General features: G+C 27.2%; 1 protein-coding gene across 2 annotated transcripts; it reads right to left on the reverse strand.

The window, feature by feature from the left end:
• Nucleotides 1–763: 763 nt before the first annotated feature.
• LOC122509250 (sialin-like) lies at nucleotides 764–21,201 on the reverse strand. Of its 2 annotated transcripts, none has more exons than XM_043623178.1 (12): nucleotides 20,848–21,201; nucleotides 9,370–9,461; nucleotides 9,160–9,218; nucleotides 8,867–9,078; nucleotides 5,986–6,225; nucleotides 5,769–5,853; nucleotides 3,861–4,084; nucleotides 3,593–3,742; nucleotides 3,383–3,515; nucleotides 3,141–3,296; nucleotides 2,969–3,054; nucleotides 764–2,898 (listed from the first exon to the last, which is right to left on the reverse strand). In XM_043623178.1, the coding sequence occupies exons 2-12, from the start codon at nucleotides 9,384–9,386 to the stop codon at nucleotides 2,677–2,679; spliced, it is 1,584 nt and encodes a 527-aa protein (XP_043479113.1). In that variant the 5' UTR covers nucleotides 9,387–9,461; nucleotides 20,848–21,201; the 3' UTR covers nucleotides 764–2,676. The 2 variants fall into 2 exon arrangements, with proteins under 2 accessions (XP_043479113.1, XP_043479114.1); XM_043623179.1 differs by lacking the exon at nucleotides 20,848–21,201 and adding an exon at nucleotides 12,076–12,361.
• Between the last annotated feature and the right edge of the window lie 2,198 nt (nucleotides 21,202–23,399).

Consider the following 23,399-nt stretch of genomic DNA (forward strand, 5'->3'; position numbering starts at 1 on the left):
TTGCTTTATAAACACTCAATATTGCAAAATAAAAGATAAATAAAATTATATAATTAAATTTCCAAGTAATTTGGAAAATTTCAAATAGAATGTTGTAGAGAAACAAGTTTTTTTTTTAAATGTAAATAAATAAACAAATTCGTTATTAGAAAAATTATATTTTTATTTTTCTAATGTTGATGAGAAATGTTTTTTTTTTAAATGGAAATAAATAAACAAATTCATTATTAGAAAAATTATATTTTTATTTTTCTAATGTTGTTTATGGTACAGTAAGAGTTTGTATACTTTTTTAAACTTTAAATATCACAATAAAATTTTACGAAATAAGTACGTTTAGTTCTTCTATATTTTTATTCATTTGTTCAATAAATTTTGTGAAAATAAAAATTAATTTCTTATAAACGAAAAGAATTAAAAAAAATTATTGAATTTATTTTTTGAGTATTTTATTTCGATTTTAATTCCAAATTATTTAAATCGACATTTAGACGTTACTTTTAATTTAAAAACAACTTTCTACAATTTTATAGAATTTGAATTTAATAAATTTAACAAACTTAATTATTTCCTTATTTAATATAATGTCGGAAATTAATTTTATGTGAAGACAAATAAATTTTTTTAATTTATTAAACACTCTCAGGGTCTAATTAAAATAAGGACTCAAAAGTTTGTTTTTTAATTGAAATTTTTCCAGAATTAAAGAATTTTTTTTTGTAAGAAATTATTTTTAAGAGTTGTACATTTAGAAATCTTCACATGTCATATAATTTGTTATTTAATGTGTATACATTTATATTCTATAAATACAGAAAAATTTAAAAAAAAATTAAATTATTCTTAAAGCTATTTTCTTCACCCACTCTTTGCGGCACCACACTTACTCAAAAACTCTAATAAATCATTAAAAAATACTTCACAATTCGCAATTTTGAAACCATTTAGTCATTTCATAACGAAATGATTTTACAGAATCTGAAGTAAAATCACAAACATTTTTTTTTTTATATTTGGACAAAACAGTTTGAAATTGTACAATTTAAAAATTTTGACTTCAGATTCGTAATTCGACTCCAAAAATAATACGTGTATAATATTAAGAAAACTCATTCATAAATGGCTTCAGCGCCGCAAAGAGTTATTTATAAAAATCAGTAAATTCACAATAATTATATTCAGAGAAGAAAAAATTTACTTTAAAATAAATGTGCGTTAAAAAAAAATTATTTAATATATTTTATTATTATAATTATTGTTTTATGTTTAATTGTAAATTTTATTAATTCTAAAAAGAAATATTTTTTTAAATGCTGATATAAAAGAAAAATTATTTTTTTAAAGTAAATTTTTTCTCTTTACATGAATTCAAGAATAGAGTTTTGTTACAATATTTCAATATTTTTAATATATAATAATAATAAATGAAAAGAAATGTCAAAAGTAAATATAATATAGTAAAAGAATGATTTTCTCATATGTCTTTAAAATGTGAACATATTTGTCAATCTTACGTCTATTGTTCTATTTGTAATTTGCAATTCCAAAGCTTCAGAAATAATAAACCTGAACGAATAAAATGAAAACGGGAATTATTTTTCATACAAGGTTTTACAATTCGCAAATTGTTTACTATCGTTCTGAGATTTTGGAAGGCACTCAAGAGATTAGTTTTATATTATCTGTCATATAAGATTATTTTTTTTTTGTCATCAATTTTATTTTTTTATTTTATTTATACTCGGTCCTATTATATTATTTAAAATACAGAAGATATTACTAATTTTTGTTTCATTTCACTACATTGTCATGTAAGTACACTGATAAATTACTTTTTGATTTAATATTGTTCTTTTCGGATTTCATTTCTTTCTAAAAAAAAAAAAAGTTTTTGATACTAGAACACGATATCGCCGTTTGATATTTATAGATAAAAATTAAATTTTTTTTTATTCTTAAATACAGTAAGTGAAAGAAATTAAAAAAAAAATTATTTAATGAAATAATATTTAGAATCGAAATTCCTGTCACCCATTTTAATTTTATGATTTTTAAAATTTGTTATCGTGTATCAAATACTTTTTTTTACTTTCTAACATGCGAATAGTTTTATTAATGTCAGAATTGGAATTAATTTTTTATCCTAAATAATTAGTTATTTTTCACAGTTGTCTTTATAAATTTTTCAGTTGTGCTTAAAGTAAATTGCAAAGTGTGCGAACTAATAATTTTGCAATTATTTTCTAAAATTTTCAAATTCTTAATATTATATATTCAAAAACTATCTAATACTTTTTTATTAAAAAAAAAAATTTTTTTAACATAATTGCAAATATTAATTACACATTATTTGGTTCTCCAGTGTCGTAAATTATTCACCATGGAATGATAAAAGATTACAAGAAATATTTTCATCTATATAACGAAATATTAAAATATGTTAAAATTAAAAGTCAATTATAAAAATTAACTCTGATTTACATTGAAACATTTTTCACAACAAATAGCGGAAAAATATTTTCATTTTCTTATATCCTAAAGTGTTTAGTATTAACAAATGAGTTTTTAAAATGTCTTCTAATTCGATACTGAGCGTTCATAATAAAATTAATTTTAATATTCGATTCTGGATGAATTACGCTTTACGCGTATGATTAATCGATTTTCATTCTTAATTCAATCTTTGGACAAATTTGATCGATTTGAAACGATTTTTTCATTTTTACTAGGAGATTCCTTTAGTGGTTGCCAATCTTCTTGTACTGATGGAGGGAATTTTTGATCGGGATAATTCCACGCTTGAATGTCGGCTGTACCGAAAATTTGATACACGACATATGTGCCACAAGCTATCACAGCAGTGACACCAAAAACTGTCCTCCAAGCGTCCAAAGAATACTGTAAAGAGAAAAAAAAAGAAATAATTTGATATTATCGTTGATATTTTAATTAATAATTCAATACTTACACTGTCTTTAATTATAAAACCTGCTGCTAATGGTGACAAGAAACTAGCTGTCATATGAATTGTCTGTGCAAATGCAAGAACGGGACCTGTAGGTTTAAAAAATTATTTGTCAGAAATGATTTTCGGATTTTCGGTCCAGAAAAGAAAAGTAATTTTAATGAATTGTATTTACCCGCAAAGTTTGGTGCAATATCCACAATATTAGCCATTGCACCAGCATAAGATGCTGTTATTAAAGTAACAGCAATAAACCAAACAATAAGCGCTAAAATAATGTCACAACCTAAGTACCCTATTAGAATTACTAAGATCCCTGGAACAATTTGCGCTGTGGAAAAATAATTACGAGTACAAATTTAATAATGTTTCATGCTTAGTATCTTCGTCAGAAAATATTTATACAAATGAACTTACAAAGAGCAGTAAATATTTTTCGAACATTAGTTAAGGTCATTAATTGCCTCCTAACTAGCAAGTCTGCAATATAACAGAAGACTACTGAACTTAAGTAACTGCAGATAAAAGGAGCTCCACTTAAAATACCATTCTGAAAAAATTTAAAGAAGGAATTTAAAAAATAATTTATAGTAATTTAATTTAAAATTTTCTCTTTCATCTACTCACAGCTTGAATACTAAAACCTAGAACGGTTTTCATGTATTTTGGTCCAGGAATGATGAAGATGTAGTGCACCCATATCCTTCCAAATGTTGTGATCCCAATGGACCAAGCAGGCCACGACGTGAGGATTGACTTCCATGGAACTGGCAGGTCCTGTTTGAATAAAAAAAATTTTTTTTAATTATTAGTCCTGCAGAAATCTACCCAACTAGATAGAGTTGAATTGCAAAGTGAGTAAATATCATGCTTAAGTCTAAAAATCTTCAAATACCTGGCTTTCACCGATGACCTGAGAACTGACGCTTCCTTGGATGTATTGAAGTTCTTGTTGGGATATCCTTGGATGCGAGGCTGGAGTGTCGAAGGCGAGAAAGAACCAGAAGATACACCAAATAACGCCAATTGTTCCCGTAGTGTAGAAGACGGTTCGCCATCCAAAGTGGGCAATGAGAAATCCGCAAAGTGGATAGGTCAATCCGATCCCGATGCTGAACCCTGCATAAGGATAATGTAGGTGTTAGGAGTAGCTCACCCCATGACCCGGAAGAAGCTGAAACATGATGCAAGACGAATGGTTCCTGGATTGTACCACTCGTCAATTGTGATGGGTTGTTTCTCGAACAACACCAATAATTCTGAAAAGCGATTCGAATGAATATTTAATATGGAATGATGATTTCTTACGAGATGAACCTGACAATCGTGGGACAATGAAACTTCTATACCTGCAACTGACAAAATGATAAAGACCTATTCAATTTACACAAGAATCATGTAGATTTCCTCATCCATTTTTTCACCTAATTTCCTGTTATCACAACATTTTCAGATGTTCAATCACATTTCTTCATTTAAATCCATAAATAACTAAATTGAACATTAAACACATCAGTTATCGAATCATTTTGAAAATTCCACAAAATTTAAAAGTAATACCATCGGAATTTTTGCAATGCTTCGATTAGTGATATTAGGTTCAATGAACAATTTTTTTGCCAATTGAAAAGTGTAATAATGGGAAATTTTAAATCAAATAAAATGTATTTTAATATTTTGCAACATGCCAATTGTAATTTATTTTTAACGCCAATGATGATATATTTCAATGTCCCCTGCAAATGTACAATGAAGATAAATTGTTAAATAATGAATAATTTTGAAAATATACTAGTAATATTCTGAATCATGATTTTTATATTAGTAGAAATAGAAGATATAATATTTCAAAACATTGAGATTTGAATTGTTTTGCAATGAATGTGGTATTATATTTTGTGGAGTAATAATTTGCCTTATTACTAAACTTTTTTCACCAATTTCATAAAATATTAGTTCCCAGAAATGTTATTTAAAAATGGTACAGATGCCAGCAGCATTAATCTTCAGGCAATCCTGATAAATAAAATAAAATAAATAGTTTAACTATATCTTAAAGATCGAATCAACAAGAGGAGCATCAAATTATAGAAAGCAAGAAATAAAAGCCAAAAATTGTCAAGTCAAATATCAAATTAAAATAAATCATTTTAAGAAATTCGTTTTCGAATAAATGTAAAATGAACAAAATTGTAATTCATTTTGTAGTAGTAATCGTCGGCTGATTCTACCAGCTGAAGTATACTCTGCCTTTCTCATGCTGTTGAGTGGTTGTTGTTGAGTATACCCCACGATCCGGTGAATTCAACCTCGTCGATCTGAACAAATAAAAATCCAATGTCAATCAAATAAACAGCAACATATGCAATATCTCGCAATATCCAGATTTGAATTTATACTGAAAAAATAAGAAAAATATATTCTTTTGCTGACTGAAAAAAGTGTCTTATTAGTACTAAAACTTGAATCAGTTAAAATGAAACTGAGAAACTAGTGATAATATTACGTCAGTCAAAATTTACTGTATTTTTGTTAGATGTGATGAAAAAGTGAAAGAAAAAATCATGTGACAATTTTCTTTATAAATCAGTCACTTTTAACTGATTTAGATTTAGAGTAAAAACACACGAAAATTTTTTGTTAGCGTGCCTAAAATTCCATGAGAATATCTGTAATTGAATAAAAATAAGTCATTTCCACTTAAGATTTTAATTACTTATGTAATTGTATTGAAGTTTCACTGTAACACACAAAGAAAGTTAAATGCCAACATCGAAGAAACATGAAATAGTGAAAAATTTACCTTGAAAGGAAGACATGAAACGAGAACGTTCTACGGGTGGTATCCAATGTCCAACAATTGCGTACATGGCAGGCCAAGTTAGTCCCTATAAATATTATAAACATTTAGTTACTTATCGTATATTTTCGGGTGGTACACCAGTTGTGACTTTCAAAACTTTTTCGCTTTGCAACTGTTGTAGTTCCTTTAAGGATGATATAAATGAACATTTACTAACACTGGCAGCTCCTTGTATACTCCTAAGTGCTATCATTGCTCCGTAATGAAATTCTGTTGCGACTGGTATAAGTAGACTACAAATTGCAGTAAGCAATTGCGATCCACCAAAAACTGTTTTTGTGCCAAAATATTGTGTCAAAACTCCACCAACTACTTGGGATAGAATATAGCACCAATAAAAAGTACTTATGATAGTGGTTTGAACTGCTGGACTCCAGTCTAATTCTCCAGCGACATCCTGTAACATATATACAATTTGTCGTTATTTATCTCTTTTGGGGTGATAAAGAACTTTGGATTAGGGGCCTTTGATTTTTATGTGGGACATCTCCGTATACAAGTATATTTTTACAGGGATCTTGTACTTCTAGTAGGGAGGACGCAAAGAGAGACGAAACCAGAGTCTCACTAAACCTGTACGAAATAGAATTAGATACTTCTAGTTAATATTAATCTGTATTTAAAAAATTCTAGGTTACCACATGCTAGGTATATCGGGATATCAATGATTCAGAAAGCATTGAATTCCTTGAGGGTATCCTAACGGAGAGAATCGAAAACTCCCTCCACTGATGCAAGCACAACAAGATAGACTAGAAGACTGGTGCAAGAAGACTGGTGCCTGATGAAATGGAGAAGCAGTTAGTTGCATTCGTATTGGCCACGATAATACCTTATCGCAATGGATTATCTTACTGAGGACAAGCCTTGTGCACTACCAAAGGGGACCTTGCGAATGTTCTTGTTCCAGACCGTAGACTACCATACCTGTACGAAATAGATGTAATGCGTTCAAATAAAAACTAAAGTACGTCTTAGTCGCCTCTTACGACACGGTATGGCTAGCAGATTAACTATTCTCTTTGGCAGCTAAACACGTCACCCATTTGAATTGATGACACCAAGAGCAGGTGTTTAAACTCAGGTACCTTGGTTTCGTTAGGCCCGTCTGATGAAAACACGTTCATCCGCCCAGTGAGTCGATTCAATATTAGACTTGCCGGACCGACATGGCACTGACCATCATCAGTATTCTACTGCTCTACGAGAAAGCCTAGGCTAGCCATAAGACCGATTACAATCGTAAAATCGTCTAGCGTGCACAACCGTAGTACCGTCCGCAACCGTCGTCTAGTGGGTAAATTCTAGAAACCACCCCTCGCGAATATAAGCGTCATGACAACCGAATTTAAATTACATAGTTTCGGAAATAATTTACGTCTAGTAACACTAAAACTCGCTCGTGGTAAATTCGAAACTTAACCTAGGATTGCTGCTAGGATCTGATCAAGCAGATTTTCCACTTCAATCTACAAAAAGGATCAAATCATCAAAAAGATAAAAAGGTAGTTAAATCATTATTATCCTTTGCAGCTAAAATAATTATCAAATTAATAAACAGGTGATAGCCAGTCCTCCATAAATTTATGTATAACCCTACCAATGAAATCAAATATTCAAAACATTATTCACTTCTGCTTCTCTTCAGTTAATACTTCTCACGTGTGGCGCCTAAACCCAAAACACGTCAATTCCGGCTCTAAAATTGTCGAAATAGCGTCAAATTTGGCTGCAGGCATTTTTAACGAGGCCTACGCATATGTGCTTTCCGCTATGCAGCTCCTCGATATTGTCATCGGGCAGCAATGCAAGAATTTTTCAGACAACATCGATGCTGAGCGCATAACGCGGGAGAACCGGCGCGCATCATTTTCGAGGTTTTCGAGCAAGGAGGCTCGACTATCAGAAAGCATCCGCCAAAATGAGTTCTTCGAAGAAGAGGAAGGATTGCTGTATGGCCCAGGAATAGCTGATTAGCATTTAATTCGTGTAAGTATCCAAAAACTTATATTTTTTGAACCGAAATCTTTATTAAAGCGCGTTTTCTCGAATTTTCATTTTCACATATCATAGAAAACGGTGCCAGCGATAGCAAAAAGAACATTTCTCCGATCGACAAAAATCAAAGTGATCTAGCTTCAGTATTAAATTATCTTCTATTTGAACTAAAATAGTTGGACAAAAGTATTATTTAAACTACTTCTTTTGCAACTTAAAGTGATTTTTTTCAAACTTCGAAAAAATGTGGAATTTTATAACTTCTTCGGCATTTTTTTATTTCAAATAGAAAAGAAACTTATAAAAATTAAAAAAAATTTGGTTTTACTGTTTCAGATGCATTGCACGATTTCCATCACAGGCACCGATTTGCAAGTGCAGACTGCAGGCACTCCAGAAAAATCGTTATAACTTAGAAGAATTTCAATATTTTTTAATAATATAAAAATTGTTTTTTAAGCTAAAATATAGTAGAATATCACCTAAAAGTTTCGTTTACCGCAATCATTTCCTTCCCTTTCAAAAAAATTGCTGAAAAAACGCTTTTTTCGGCTTTTAAAGGAGTCTACTGCCTTAAATTCAAATCACGTTTATTTTCAATATTCGACTTCTAATAATATAAAAATTTTAATTTTATTTACTTATATAAACAAAATCGCAAAGTAATTGTCTATAATTTCTTCTCCACTGCAATTACTTTCAATAAACGTGAGATTCGCTGAATAATACGAAAATGCAAATTAAAAATTGATATCTATGATGCAATATAGATTCAATTGTTCATGTAAATATGCATTCCAAAGGTTAACAGCATTGTTCATTAATCAGGTATGATCGGATATGCAGATAAAGAAAATATCTATGTAACTGTAGTTGGAATTTTTCCTTATAAATCATTTCGGTTTGAGTATAAGATAATAAAGTTTCTTGAATTTAAAAATAAAATTCCTGAAAGACATCAACTAAATTTATAACCACATTAAAAATAGATTTAAAAGAAAATAGTAAAAATAGTTGTATATATAATATTTAAAAATCACCTTGGGAATTTTCTTCGTTGAATTACTATTATCAAGAGTGAAAGAAATATTAGATGATGGATAACATAAAGGTGGTCTTGTGCTATCGTCCTCTGAATTTGAATCTTTTACCATAGCCACAATTGCAATATTTATGTCCATTCTCATCATAAAGGAGACGAGAAATCCAGTAAACGACAGCAAATAAAGAACTACACGAGCTGGTATCATGTCTGAAAGATAAGAAACCATGAATAATTTTACACTTTAAATTTAATATATTAAAAACATTCTTTTCATGTGATTTAACTTACCAAATAGTTTACGAATAACGTGCTTGGATGACTGATCACGAATGTCAGGATCCTCGTAACTAAAATTCATTTACGTCACACTGATTACTTAAATTCAATTCTTAACATACAATAGAAATTTAAAAATAAAATATTTCTTTAATTATTTCTCGTAAAAACTATTTTTTTTAAATATTTATTAATTTTCATTATATTCATTAAATAATTTACCTTTGAGATTCTTCCATTTTGTCTATTGAGTGTGATGACTCTCTTCGGAAGAAATTTAAGAATTTTCTACCCACCCAAGATCACCTGGGGTTCTGAAAAAATGAAAATAGAATATTTTAGAATTAAAATTTTACAATTATTAATTATTGTTATTATTATATTTTTTGTTAGTATAAAATTGGGTAGAAATTAAAAATTTGTGATTGTTTATCAACTGATTTGTAAATTAAAGATGCTTTTCTTTAATTTTATTTTAAAAATTAATAATGGTTGAAAATTGGTTGAAAATTAACTGTCATATATAATTAATATAAATAAATATGCGATCTATAAAGAAAATATTTTGATAAAAAGGCAAAAAAATAGTACAATAAAAATTAAGTTCCGATAATGTTAACTTTAAGGAATAAAAGCTCATTTCCTGGAAAAAAATAACTAGTAGGTGTAATGCAATAATATACAATAAGATCAGTTCTTCGGTAAATATCAGTTATATAACAGCTCATTTGAAAAATAATTGCGACAATTAACTCAATTTCCTTGAGAGATTTTTTACAACATATTTATAATAATAAATAAAAATATTGTTAATTTTATTTGTTCTTAAGAATAATTCATGACAATAGTTATCACAATTCCTGAATATTTTTTTTTTCCTATTTTGTTATTTACGGAAACTATTTTTTCATCAAATTATGGAAAAATAAATTTTTCTTATCTGGATATTAATAGAAATATGATAATAGCCTTTATTTTCATACGTGTATATTTTGTCAATAGGATTATTCAGTGAGATATCTCCCCTTAATGACGATATTAAGCATGTCATTTAACAATAATGCAATTTTAAGTTGTTGATGAAAAATTCCAGACGGAAACTCATAAAGGGAGTCTTGAAATTCTTTGGGAAACTAGGCAAAGGGCGGAATATAATTTTCAACTAAAAAGGTCAGAAGTAAATTTAATGCGTCGATTTTCTCACATTTTTTTCTATAATAAAAAAATTTTTCTCTCCTTCTAATGTTTTTTATTTTTAAAAACAATTTTTTGAAATGCCACAAAAAGTGATAAAATAATAATACTTCGACGCAAATCAACGAGAATAAAAATAAAGAAAATTAAGCTAGAAATTTATGATCAAATGAAATTTACATTACTGATGTAAATTAAATAATAATTGTTGCTAGGAAGGAGAGAGAGAAAATAATTGTTATACAATTATTCGAAATTACTAGTTGAATATTTTTTTCAAATTTGTAAGTAGTGTTTATTAATAATATTAATAATACTGATAATAATAAATGATTATTCTTATTAGCATTATATTATTATTAATATAAATATTATTTTGTATTATATTATTGTAAATATTATTATAAATTATTGTTATATAATTATAATAATTGTAATAATAATTAATTATTTAATATTAATTACAATTATCAATAATACAATATATTAAATTAGCAATAATAATTAACATTTATAATAATTCGCTTAACATTTCTATTGCAAATCCATGGAAAAAAAATTTATAATTTGAATCGTTTGTTATTAACAGAATTTAAATTATTAAAAATCTATAATTTTTTAATTAGAAAAAAAAATATTAAAATAGGGAAATAAAAAAAATTAACAGTTAAAAAAAATTTTTTTTTGATGTAAAACGTGTTTATCCTGCATGATAAGAAATTAGAATTAACAAAGTTTAATTACAAATTATAAAATGAAATGTCACATTGTATAAAACAGAGAAATGAATAGTGAACATAACCTTTGAGCTGTGTATAATCAATAATATTGACATTTGCACGTTTTATACGTTTAGTCCAAGCATTACTGTTTCATTTGTAACTGAATTACGGATTTTTATTTACCAAAAATGAACAACACTTGTTTTATTATAGTCATTAATTTTTTAACAAAAAATTTTTTTTCTTTCTATTAAGTCATTAAATATATAAACAAAATTATTATTAGTAATTAGTAATTACCAATTCGATTGGTAAAAATTATCCATAACAATATTAGTTAAAAAATTATTTTTTTTCATATTACTGCAACTATTGCATAACATAACATAAATATCTTTTCAATGGTATTGTTTTATAACATAAATATTTTCTAGAGAAGCGGTGAATTTTTTAAATTAAAAATATAATTTTCAGTTAGAAGAAAACATTTATTTTATATTTAAATTTTTTTTAATAGTGATGGCGAATATGTATAATAAAAGATGCATTTTATTTTTTATTTTATATTTCGTCTATTGTAGAGAAATGTTATAACTAGTATAACTTTTCGATATGTGACATTTCATTATAATATATCTTTAATAATAAATGCAAAATTCACGTTTGCATTGTACTATAAATAATAACCTTCTAGACTAATAGAAAATTTTTCTATGTCATAATATTAGTTTCAATACACAATGAAATTTATGCACATTAATTAACATTAATCATTAATACATCATCAATATTTCAACAGAAAAATTTTTTATCAACAATTTTGCTATTAATAATTTGAAAATTTGATAAATCAGAATAATGTATTCAATGAAATTTACTTTTCGAAAGAAAATATAATTAATTTTTTTAGGGGAAAAAATTATAAAAAATTGCTCGTAATATTTATTGACTATAAAAAATTATTGATGAAGAATATTGAATATTTGACAACTTCATATGATTAATTAATTACCTGAAGTGATAGTTTGTTTACCGATAAATTTAATAATTTTTAATCACACGCGGTTTAAATGTCGGTTATGTATCCATAAACAGTTTTTATAAATAATAAATATTTCCAATTATTATTTTTCTTATTATCCATTATATGAAAAAAAATTTCTCACTTAGTAAACAAACTTTTAATGAAACTTTTTGTTTTTGAGCTGAATAATGAATATCTTAGATTCATGAAACATGTAACACGATCTGACGACAGCGAGCTCAATGAAGACCGATAGAATTGTCCGAACTGAAAATCCATGATATAACGAACCAGTGATGCGATGACTATCATTTAATGTGCCCCACCATATTAGTTATTATGTCTTTCATTATACTCTAGGTCGTGTAATTTTATTCTTTCAAAAAAAAACATTTAGATAATTAATTTATGACACTTTTATTGAATCCAGTTAAATATTATACACTTTTTGGTGATGTAAAGAAAAAATTTATTACATTTCCCTCTTACTTAGAAATTATTTATGCATTCACTATGTCATTACAAGTAATTTGCACTTATACATTGTAAATTTAGTTTGAATATTCTTCTATGCAATTAAAATTCGGTTCTTGTTAAAATTTTAATTAAAAACCAATTTTTTTTCAATTGAGATAAAAATTCATTAAAAGAAAATTTTTGAAAAATTTTGAGAATATAAAACATACCTTTAATTAATAATAAAAAAAAATAAAATATTCATGTCTAAATAATTAATTTTTATTTTAATATTTATGTTAATGAAAAATTTATAATTTTTGGTTAAATTTTAATTTTTGAATTATTTATTTCACTTTAAAGATTTGCATTCACCAGAAATATTTTATCTTAATTTAGAAAATAATTTAAGAGGCAAATCTCCTGGTATTAATAATTTGAATCCCCCCTCTCCACAAACCGCCAACAAATTAATTGAATAAATGTTTTAAAACACATGACAGTATTTGCATGTGGAATTATAAATTAATTAGTATTATATCTCGTGACTTATCCGGTAGCGATCTTATGATGTATCATGATCAATAGATCATAACTCACGAGATAATAATTTCTTTAGTCTCGCCCAATAATAATAAATTGATTGTTACTGCACGTGATAATAATGGTGACCCTTCTAGGCTCTATTTAATTAAACTGATTTATACTTTTCACTTTATGACTAACAATATATTTGTTCAAGTAACACAAAATTTAACACCATCTTTTCTTTCTCTGTTTGGAGTTTTTTTTTTTAAATTCAAACATTAAATTTTTTTTTATTTAAATTTTTTTCAATGTAAATAACTTTTTCGGTAAGAAATTTAACGTATAGGTATTATCTTTCTATACGTGACACTGATAAAAGTATCTTGCATATTTACAATTACTATCATCTGTGAAAAACATTTTATTGTAGAAAAATCATTACAATATTGAATTTTAAAAATCTGACTTTAGATTCGCAATTAGCGTCCTCAAAAACACCCTAATACCAAGTTGCAAGTAAATCCGACTAATTTGAAAAATAAGTCCGCCATATTGGATCCGCCATTTTGAATTTTAAAAATCTGACCTTCCGCAAAGATTATAGAGATTTTATTGGAGTTGTCTTTTTTTATCCATTCCTGTGGATAAAATACTTTTATTATGATTTCGAATTGACTTTGACATCAAATTAATTTTAATTTGAAATTCAAATTGACATGGCAGACAAATTCATTTAGATTTAGAATTGATTTTGACGCCAAATTAATTTTTCAGTAACTTGTAATTCAATATCAAAATGAATTTGGTGCCAAAGTTAATTTAAATTATAATTAAAAAGAATTTCACGTCAAAGTTAATTCGAATTCAAAATCAAATTGCGTATTTGACCTCCAGGAATGTTTTAAGTTTAGAAAGTATGGTTAGCATAAAATGGAGATGCTCCTCGTAGCCCGACAGCAAGCGGACTGAGAATCAGTAGGCAGGCATTGATTTATATATCGAGTACATAAGGTGGAGGGGGAAAAGAGTGGGGGTTGCCAGGAATTCGATTTTGATCCATGTAATTAATAACCTGAAACTAAGCATTAGCTTTAGCCTTTCCTCTACAGATGGTTCAACCTAAGGTACTAAAAAGTGTAATAGATAAGATTTTTTTGCCATAGGATCTTTAGTTATAACTTTGTAGAATCTTGATGCTTCTAGGACTCTTTAGATTTCTTCTCAAAAACTCATAACTCTTTGCTGTAATTTTTATGCCACTTTCTTAATGTAGAAGTGCTAGCAGCATTATTATGGCACCGGAAAGATTCATCATTAAAATTTTGCATCAAAAAGATATTTCTATCCACTGAAACTTAATAACTTATGCTTAAAATGCAAACATGAAAGTTAAATTAATCCCAGTCCGTTTATGAATCTAACAAAAATTTGTTTAATTAGACAATTAAATTAAGTGAAGTCTAGCGAGTTTAATTAGAGAGGTTAAATTAAAATTGAAGTTGGAAACAAAGTTCGTTAGCTTGCGTTTAATTTAATTAGATAATTATACTAAGTAAAACTATTTGTACTGTCAAAGGTGTTTCGATTTTAAAAACATTTGTTTTATCAACTTCAACTTTCTAACGCGGCATTTAGTTTCCTGAAAATGAATTTACTTTAAAATATATTAAAAATTAAATACCTAATGCACAATGAAAATTTAAATAACTGATTGTAATATACAAATTGAAATTGACTCTTCTCCTTTTATTAGAGTTACATTTTGTTTTCTTTAACAATAACGTGAAGTCACGTTTTTTTTATTAAATATTGTAATGTACAAGCAATTTTAAAATAATTTTTAGAAAGAAAGAGAATTTCACACGTCTGGATGACTTAACCCTCAGGGTGCTGACTAGGTTAGCGTAACCCAGGCGAATTTTGAAAGTTGCGCCATTTCTAAACAAGTCGATAGAGGGGGCTTGGACTGGAAGGGGAAAATACTTTGAGGTACCAACCGAAGGTAGCTTCATTGGCAGAACCATTCTTTCTGTTCGAACTGTACGTTGTCTAAATTTGTGTTCGGGTAAATTACACCCAGACAGTACGCAACGTTATAATATCAATTCAATTTCAATAAAAATAATCCTCCAATGAAAAGGATTAAATATTTGATAGAGTTGGAACTTATTAGTCCTTAATTAAGAAGAAGATTGGCAACTCTGACTTTACGTACCAATTTACGATCTTTGATCGAAGATTTCTTGAGTCCCGAAGATATACCTGAAGTTTACAGCCCACGATACAGGCGATCAAAGATGCTGGGTTACTCATGTCAGTACGGACCGTTACATTTTCATAGTCAGTAGCCTGAGGGTTCAATTTATTTTCTATAAACAAAATGTTGCATCGGTGAATGAGTTTAGTTCATCTTCACATGATTGCCAATTGGCGTCTACGGGAAAACCGATCAAAAAATGTTGGTGCATCAGGACCACTAAAATTAGTATTGCGCTTGCACTTATGTCTTGATGCTACCGACATCCCAACTTGGGAACAGGAAGAATGAATTATTATCTTTAATTTTACACCGATTAATGATTAAAAAATTGATTTCTTTTTTATCAAATCTTCAGGTAATTGCATACAGGCTGTTGTCGTCACTTGCCCAAGGTTAACTACGAGTTAACGATGATACAATCATGAATAACATTCTGTTGGATCTAACCAATCACCATTAATCTGGAGTTAACTCGAGGCGAATGCTTTAAACAGTCATAACAAAGTGCCTATTAAGGGTCGATTCTATAACTGTATTAACATAGAGTTTAGTTCGGTGAACTTGGTCTAATTACATTACTAAACCGAGTTCACCGACTTAGACACCGGTCAAGAAAAGTTGTAGAACTAGCTCTAAGTTGGCTTTATATGTCATGAGAAAAGTGTAACGAGGTAAATATCGGTTTGTCTTTGTCGGATAAGTCAATCTTATCGTTAGTATCTCTTTCTTAAAGTTCTAAAGTTGATTTGATTCTGGTTGCGGATCACTGTGTGTGATGAGCATACGGCGTGGTGACGAACATCCACGATCTTTAGCGGTCAGAGACGAATTTCCTTACAGGTGATTTTCCGTCGTTAGAGCGAGCAGGAAGGATGTGCGGAATTTGAGTAACCTTACAAACAAAGACGGACAGAACTCATCAGTTCAATAAAGAATAAAAAAAGGAATCAAAGTGTTGATTCATTCTGTTTTCAGTGGCCTCGTGCGGGTAATTCGATTCATATTACTCGTTACTTATATCTCGAGAAGTTGTTCGTTGAATTATTGTTGCGGATTTTAATTAGCAGTATTTTTAAGGAAAGTGAAACAACGATTGAACTTGATGCTAAATTTATTTATTATTTAAATAAAAGTCCTGTAGAAAAAGGAAAAGTATTATTTTAAGACTGACATTTAATTCAGCGCTCATAATGAAATAGATAGATAGATTAGTCAAAGTATACTTACACGCAAGGATACGTAACATATACAATAAAGTAAAGTGCTAGTGTTTTTTTAATCTGACATGTGAAGAGAAATGCTATGGTTGTCGAGAAAGAATTATTTATTACTTCGTATTATGTAGTTTTTTGTAGAACAATATTAAAACATTGTGCTTATCAGTTTTCTCGTCATGATAAAAAGCAAACCTTGAAACCAATATAATTTACAATGCAAATTTTTAAAATGTTAGTTGCATTTTTTAGACTTTCCCTAAAAATGAATACCAAAATCACATCTTTCAAAACGACTATAATATAAAATTTTGTAAGAACGAATGAAACATTCAACATTATTTACTGTTTTGTTATAAGCTTTAAAAAGCTATTGTCTATGTTAAAGAGTTGAAACATTTTGGAAATGCTATATTACAAAGCGAAAAACAGTAATATTCATAGAAATTTATTAAAAAGTAGGCTTAGGGGTAGTTAGTATTTACAAAATCGTTTGTTTGTTACATTTTTTAAAACTAGTAGGTCCTGAATATATTCCCTGAAAATTTTAAGTAAATGCAATGAATAGTTATAATGAATAGCTTCAGAAATTGAAGAATTCCTGAAGAGCTCTCTGATTCTTGCCAACAGTAGCTTCTAATGTTCGGTCTCATAATTAAATGTTAGATAATTGTTAGTCATCAATATATTTGTGACATTCGATCATCGGATAAAGACTTATTATAAGGTTCTAGAATAGAGGACTCAATGTAATATGAAATCCCCATATTTCTATAAATAAATCGAGTGCAATATTTTAAAAGTCTTTTTCTAAAAAATTGTCTTCAATGCCGGTGACCACTCTAACTCGAAAACGATTATTAAAATTACATTTCTATAAACATTCTATATAGACATTTGCAGAGCGTAAAATAACTCATCTCGCTATGCAAAATTTATTTCATAAATCCTATAATTTATATTCTTATTCAAATAAGATTTAATATCTACTTCGCTCTCTCCATGCAGTTATCTCTCGTGAATTATAAAGACGGGTTTGTTAGTGATATGATTTTTAATGCAGAATAAGCATAATAATTCTTTATTAAAACATTTTTGTTCAGTTTTAAACAATCCACATGTATACATTATGTAAATTTCTATAATGTCTTAACTACTATAAGCAATAATAGAACATATAATAATATACTCCCTACATATTATAATATGTGTTATATTTATGTAATATTTCTACACCATTTATTCTTTCGCATTAATAATTTTAGTAGGTGATTCTATTTGCTCTACTAAATCTGACGTATTATCTAATCCTTATTTTCGTTTTTAGAGATATAATCCTTACCGTTACGGAATTAATATACCTGTAAGATTTCCTGTTTTATTTTTATCAAAAGGTAATAGATATTTATGTTTACAATTTTGGTTTAGATTTGTGTAATACGAGGATACAGATTTGGATTATCTCACATCACTCTATTAAACTATTATGATCGATTGTAATAGTCCTTTGTCACAGTTAATCTATGTAGTTATTTGTCGGATTGGGAGTAAAATATATCTATTCGCAACAGACACATACGTTTCTTGATGTAATAAATATGGTAATATTACATGATCAAGAAAACGTCTCTTCTAAACAAAATAGCATCATATTCGTTAGATTTACCTAATAATTAATTTTAGGTAAAGCACCAAAAAGGTCCATAAATATTTTGTCATTTGATTTTAATGTTATGTCAGGGCAAATGTCTCCTTGAAATGCCTTCTTGAAAAGGATTTTTACGTTATCAGATTAATGCTATATGATCTATTTGAATAATGAACGTCTGTCCTAGTAAATATGATAACCTTCTTACAGTCTAGACGATTGTCAATCATTATTTTCCTGCTGTATTATAATTATGCTTTTGCATAATTGTGGAATTATTCCATCTTGGGATTTAGGGACATCCTCATCAACAATCTAAAATAACTGCTTTTCGCCAACTCCCGTGGTGGTTCGAAATTTAGAATAGGTCATCTGTAGTCTACTACATGTCGTAAAAAGCGACTAAAGGGGACATGTACAAGGGAAAAATTTTTCCAATGCTTGGGACGCGAAGTTCCAGAATCTGGACAGATCCACTGCGTGCTTTAAGTGCATTAATGTCGATTACAAATTCTACAATTGTCAGAAGAGCCCAAACTGCTTCTTTTGCAAAGAAAACTTTGTCAAAATAAGGTGTCAACCACCCATATGAAAATTTGAGATTTTATCAGTTTAGACGATGCTACGATGACAAATGTTTGCAATGATTACATTGTAACACCCATCAGATGAATTAAAAAACGTTTTTTAGATCGTGCCAGAATCTTGGGTGAAATTCGATTAAAAGTTGTGCCACTAAATGAAATTCATTGAAAAATCAAAAAGTCCACATAGATTTGTTTATTGTAAAAATAAATGATTAGGTTTTAGGGTCGCTGATTACGAATTCAGTGTCAGTTTTTCAAAATTGAAAATGGCGGATCCAATATGGCGGACAATTTTTTTAAAATCTGAACGACTTGCATTTTAAAAAGCATAAAAAATACTGTAAAAACTCATAAGCAAGTTTTTTAATCAATGATGATCAATTGTCTTTTTATTATCATTTAAAAATGGTCTTTCCATCTTTTTTCAAAAATCCCTGCACTAAAAAAATAATTTTTTTTTTTTGAATCTGAAATGCAAGGCACTAAAAAATAATTTTTTATAAAAATCTAAAATCCAAGTTTCTTTTTATAATAAACACAAATGTCGCTGATTAAGAGTTTGAAGTCGGATTTTTCATATTTTTAGAATTCAAAATGGCGAATCCAATATGGCAAACTTATTTATTAAAATTGATCAAATTCTCTTGAAACTTGTTACTCGGGGGTTTTTGGGGTCGCTGATTACGAATATGAAGTCGGATTTTAAAAATCCAAAATGGCGGATCCAATATGGCGGACTAATTTTTTAAAATTGATCAAATTCTCTTGAAACTTGTTACTCGGGGGTTTTTGGGATCGCTGATTACGAATATGAAGTCAGATTTTCATAATTTAAATGGCGTTTTCAAAATTCGAAATATATTAATAGTAACAAGTTTTAAATGAATTTGATCAATTTTAAAAAATAATTTCGCCATATTGGATCCGCCATTTTGAATTTTGAAAAACCAACACTGGATTCGTAATTAACCACCCCAATAGATCCTGAGTAATCCGTTTTAAGCGAATCTATCAAATTTTTTTTCCTTGACACACGTGGTCAATTTCTTTTGTATTTTATACCACATATCTCAAGGGGTTAAGTAATATTTGTAATTTACCACAAACCACTACTATTTATTTTTCACTAATTACTGGTATAGTAAAATTTTTACTTAATTTAATAGGAAGTGTCAATATCTGATAGAACAAAGCCTTGACCCAGTATACAGTTAAGCTTTCTGTGCATTAAAATGTTGCAATCATCATGCAACTTATATTCAACGTCCTCATTACGCGCATTTTAATAGTTATTCTATATGAGTGCATTTTTAAAATAAAGAAAATACCTATACAACATGTACCCTTTGTTCTGATACGTATTTATTTTATTTCATCATATAAATAATTAAATATGTTTGTTGAAATTTTAGGTGCAATAAAATTGATTAGTTCATATATATATATATATTATCATTGAATAACTATAGTTCAAAGTTGTGTGCACACCTGTAATATATCATAAATTAAGAAAATCGCAAAAACTTCTGTTCATTTTACTCTGAATTAATAATTTTTATATTCATAAAAAATTCTCTGTTATCATTAAAGTGTAAATTTTGTGTCTTAACTAATAAATAAAAATAAACATTTGCTGCATACATTTTCAAATCTTAATCAAACTAATGCATGCAAAACAAAAATAATTTCATTATCGACTAAATGTCAAACTGAACATGAATCATGATAAAATTTAGTATATAATTTTAAATTCAATTGTTAACCTAATAATTTAATAGTGATGTAATAAAAGTACAAAATTTCTCTTTACCTTGCACGTATAATTCATTTACTTTATTTATTACTTTCAAAATTATATTTTCGAAAAAATATTTCTGTATAAATAAAATTTTTAACATTCATATTCTTTTTGATAAAGAAGTAAATAAAAATTTGGATGTTCAAGTTGTGAGAAAATGAAAAGAAGATAAATTCATGTCAGGGGAAACATTTTAAAAATTTGTAAAAATCAGAAAAAGTTTGATTATAAATAATCAGAAGAAAATGTGACATATTTTTAAAACATACCTTTGATGTATGTTTGTGCTTGGCAATATTTTTTACCAAAGCAAGCGTCTCCATCTTTCGCGACATTGTTTCTTTGGGATTTGTTGCACGTGTTACACCGGCAACAAATTCTACATTTCCATAATTAACAAACGCGATGTCTTTGTGAAAAGAAATATTTTCTTTTATCAAAACAAATTATTTATCAACTCTTTAAATATAATTGCAGATTACTTTAGAGAAAAGTAAATCTGTTGACATTGAATTTCTTTTCTTTTCTTTTTTTTTTTTTTGCTTTCAACACGAGAGTATAAAATGTCGGTGCGAATACGAACTGAGTTTGTCTGACTCTGGCCTTAATGTTACTACTGTACGCACGTCACAAGTCACGTGACTCACCCAACTGGCAGATGACTACGATCAATGTGATATGCTTATATGATTCGATTCTGCGTACTATGTTTGCCAATAAGCGGTGTTTTCAAACAAAAATTGCTCCATAAATCTCATCTTGGAAATCATTAATTAGAAATTATATTTGAAAAATTTATTGCAATTAGTTCTGTATTAATTTGGAATAAAAATTAAATTCACCTTTTAATTAAAGAAGAAAATTTAATTCCTTCTAATTTCACTCGAATTAAAAATATTTTTTTTTATTCGCAGATTTTTCCAATTATTCAGGGCTCGAACTAGTGAGAATATTTAAAAATACGAACTTTACAAAAAATGAAAAATTACGCACCATTTACGGACCAATTACTGACAAAAATGTAACCAGTTCATCATTTCAATTCAATTATTATTTTCAAGAAGTTTTAACTAAAATTCTTCTTTAAATAAATTATTTTGAATAATTTTGGAAAAAGTTTTTTGCCAATTTTTCAAATTCATTTGTTTACAATATTCAATTTCACAAAATTTAATTATTCGTAAATTCTTCTATTAAATATTATATTAGAAAATAAAAACTTCAAATAATATAAAAAAAATTCAATTAATTTTTTTTATTTTATTTAAAAAAATTCATATTATATTGCTCTTAATATTTATAATTATTATCTAAAATTTTAACTGAAATTCATCTTTAAATCAATTTTTATTAGAAAATTCTACTAGAATCTAATTATTTAAATACGAAAATAAATAATTTATTGAATAATTAAATGTATAATATAAAAAAAATCCAGTTAAACTTTTTGAAAAAAAATTTATTTCAAAATTCAATTATTTCTAAAAATTCACGCTATAATGCTTTTAGTATTCAATTGTAATTCTAAATTTTAAATGATATTCATTTTTAAATCAATTTTTATTAGAAAATTCTACCAGAACTCAATTACTTAAATAAAAAAAATAATTTATTGAACAATTGTATTCTCATAAAGAATTTGATCAACAAATTTTTAAATAATTGAATTCTTTCGACAAATTTTAATAAATGTTTTAAGAATAATAACACTTTTCGAAGAATTCAATAAAAATTGAATTAAAAATAATTGAAATTTAACATTTAGTTTTATTATTTATGAAAGTAATTGAATTTCCAAAAAGAATTTTATTTACGAAAATAATTGAATCCCTGTAAAAATGTTATTATTTATGAAAATAATTGAATTATTTAAAAATTTATAAAAAATTAAAAAATTAGTAAATAATTGAATTCCTAGGAAATTTTTATTATTTTATGAAAACAATTACATGTTTGCGTAGAATTTTATTAAAATTTTTTTTTAAATAATTAAATTCTTGCAAAGGATTTGAATCAAATTTTTGTAAACATTTGAATTTTTTTCAATAATTTTATGAAAATTTAAAAGAATAATTCAATTATTTTGACTAATTTAATTAAATTGGTACTAAAAATAATTGAAATTCTACGATTAGGTATTTATGAATATAATTGAATTCCTAAAAAGAATTTAATTTTTTATGAAGATAATTACATGTTTGCGTAGAATTTTATTTAAATTTTAAAAAATAATTCAATTCTTTTGGAAATTTTTATTAAAATAGGAATTAAGAGGAATTAAAATCGATATTTTTATTTATTACTAATTCCCTATTACAAATCTCCTTTCTCTCATTTGCGAATTTTTTGAAATATTCTATACTTTCATGAAAATTAAATAAATAAATAAATGATAAATATAATAAAATAAATAATAATAAATAAATAATAAATTTAAAAAAAAAACATTTTTTACAATAACAAAAGTGTTTTCGAATTAAAAGGAATGAAAATTGAACTTGTATTAATTTCAAGAAAAGAATTATTTTACCTTCGAGAAACGAGAACAATTTGTAAATACAGGTTATTTCAATATTAAAAAATTATTTCTCTCATGAAAATACTACGTTTTATTTATAATTACCCGCAAATATTCACAGCAGAAACTGTCAGAATTGATACGAATTAAAAATGCACTTTCTGTTACAAGAGTCAATGTTTATAATTCGAATGCAAACATTCCTATATCCCTTTTGTCTTTAAATGTAAATATTAATTTTCTGCTTCGTGAAGTTGTCACTTAATATCAAAAGTACCAAGTTGTTGTTATTATAACCCTGAA

The sequence above is a fragment of the Leptopilina heterotoma genome, unplaced genomic scaffold (assembly GCF_015476425.1).
Source record: "Leptopilina heterotoma isolate Lh14 unplaced genomic scaffold, ASM1547642v1 Lhet_6, whole genome shotgun sequence".
Taxonomy (NCBI): domain Eukaryota; kingdom Metazoa; phylum Arthropoda; class Insecta; order Hymenoptera; family Figitidae; genus Leptopilina; species Leptopilina heterotoma.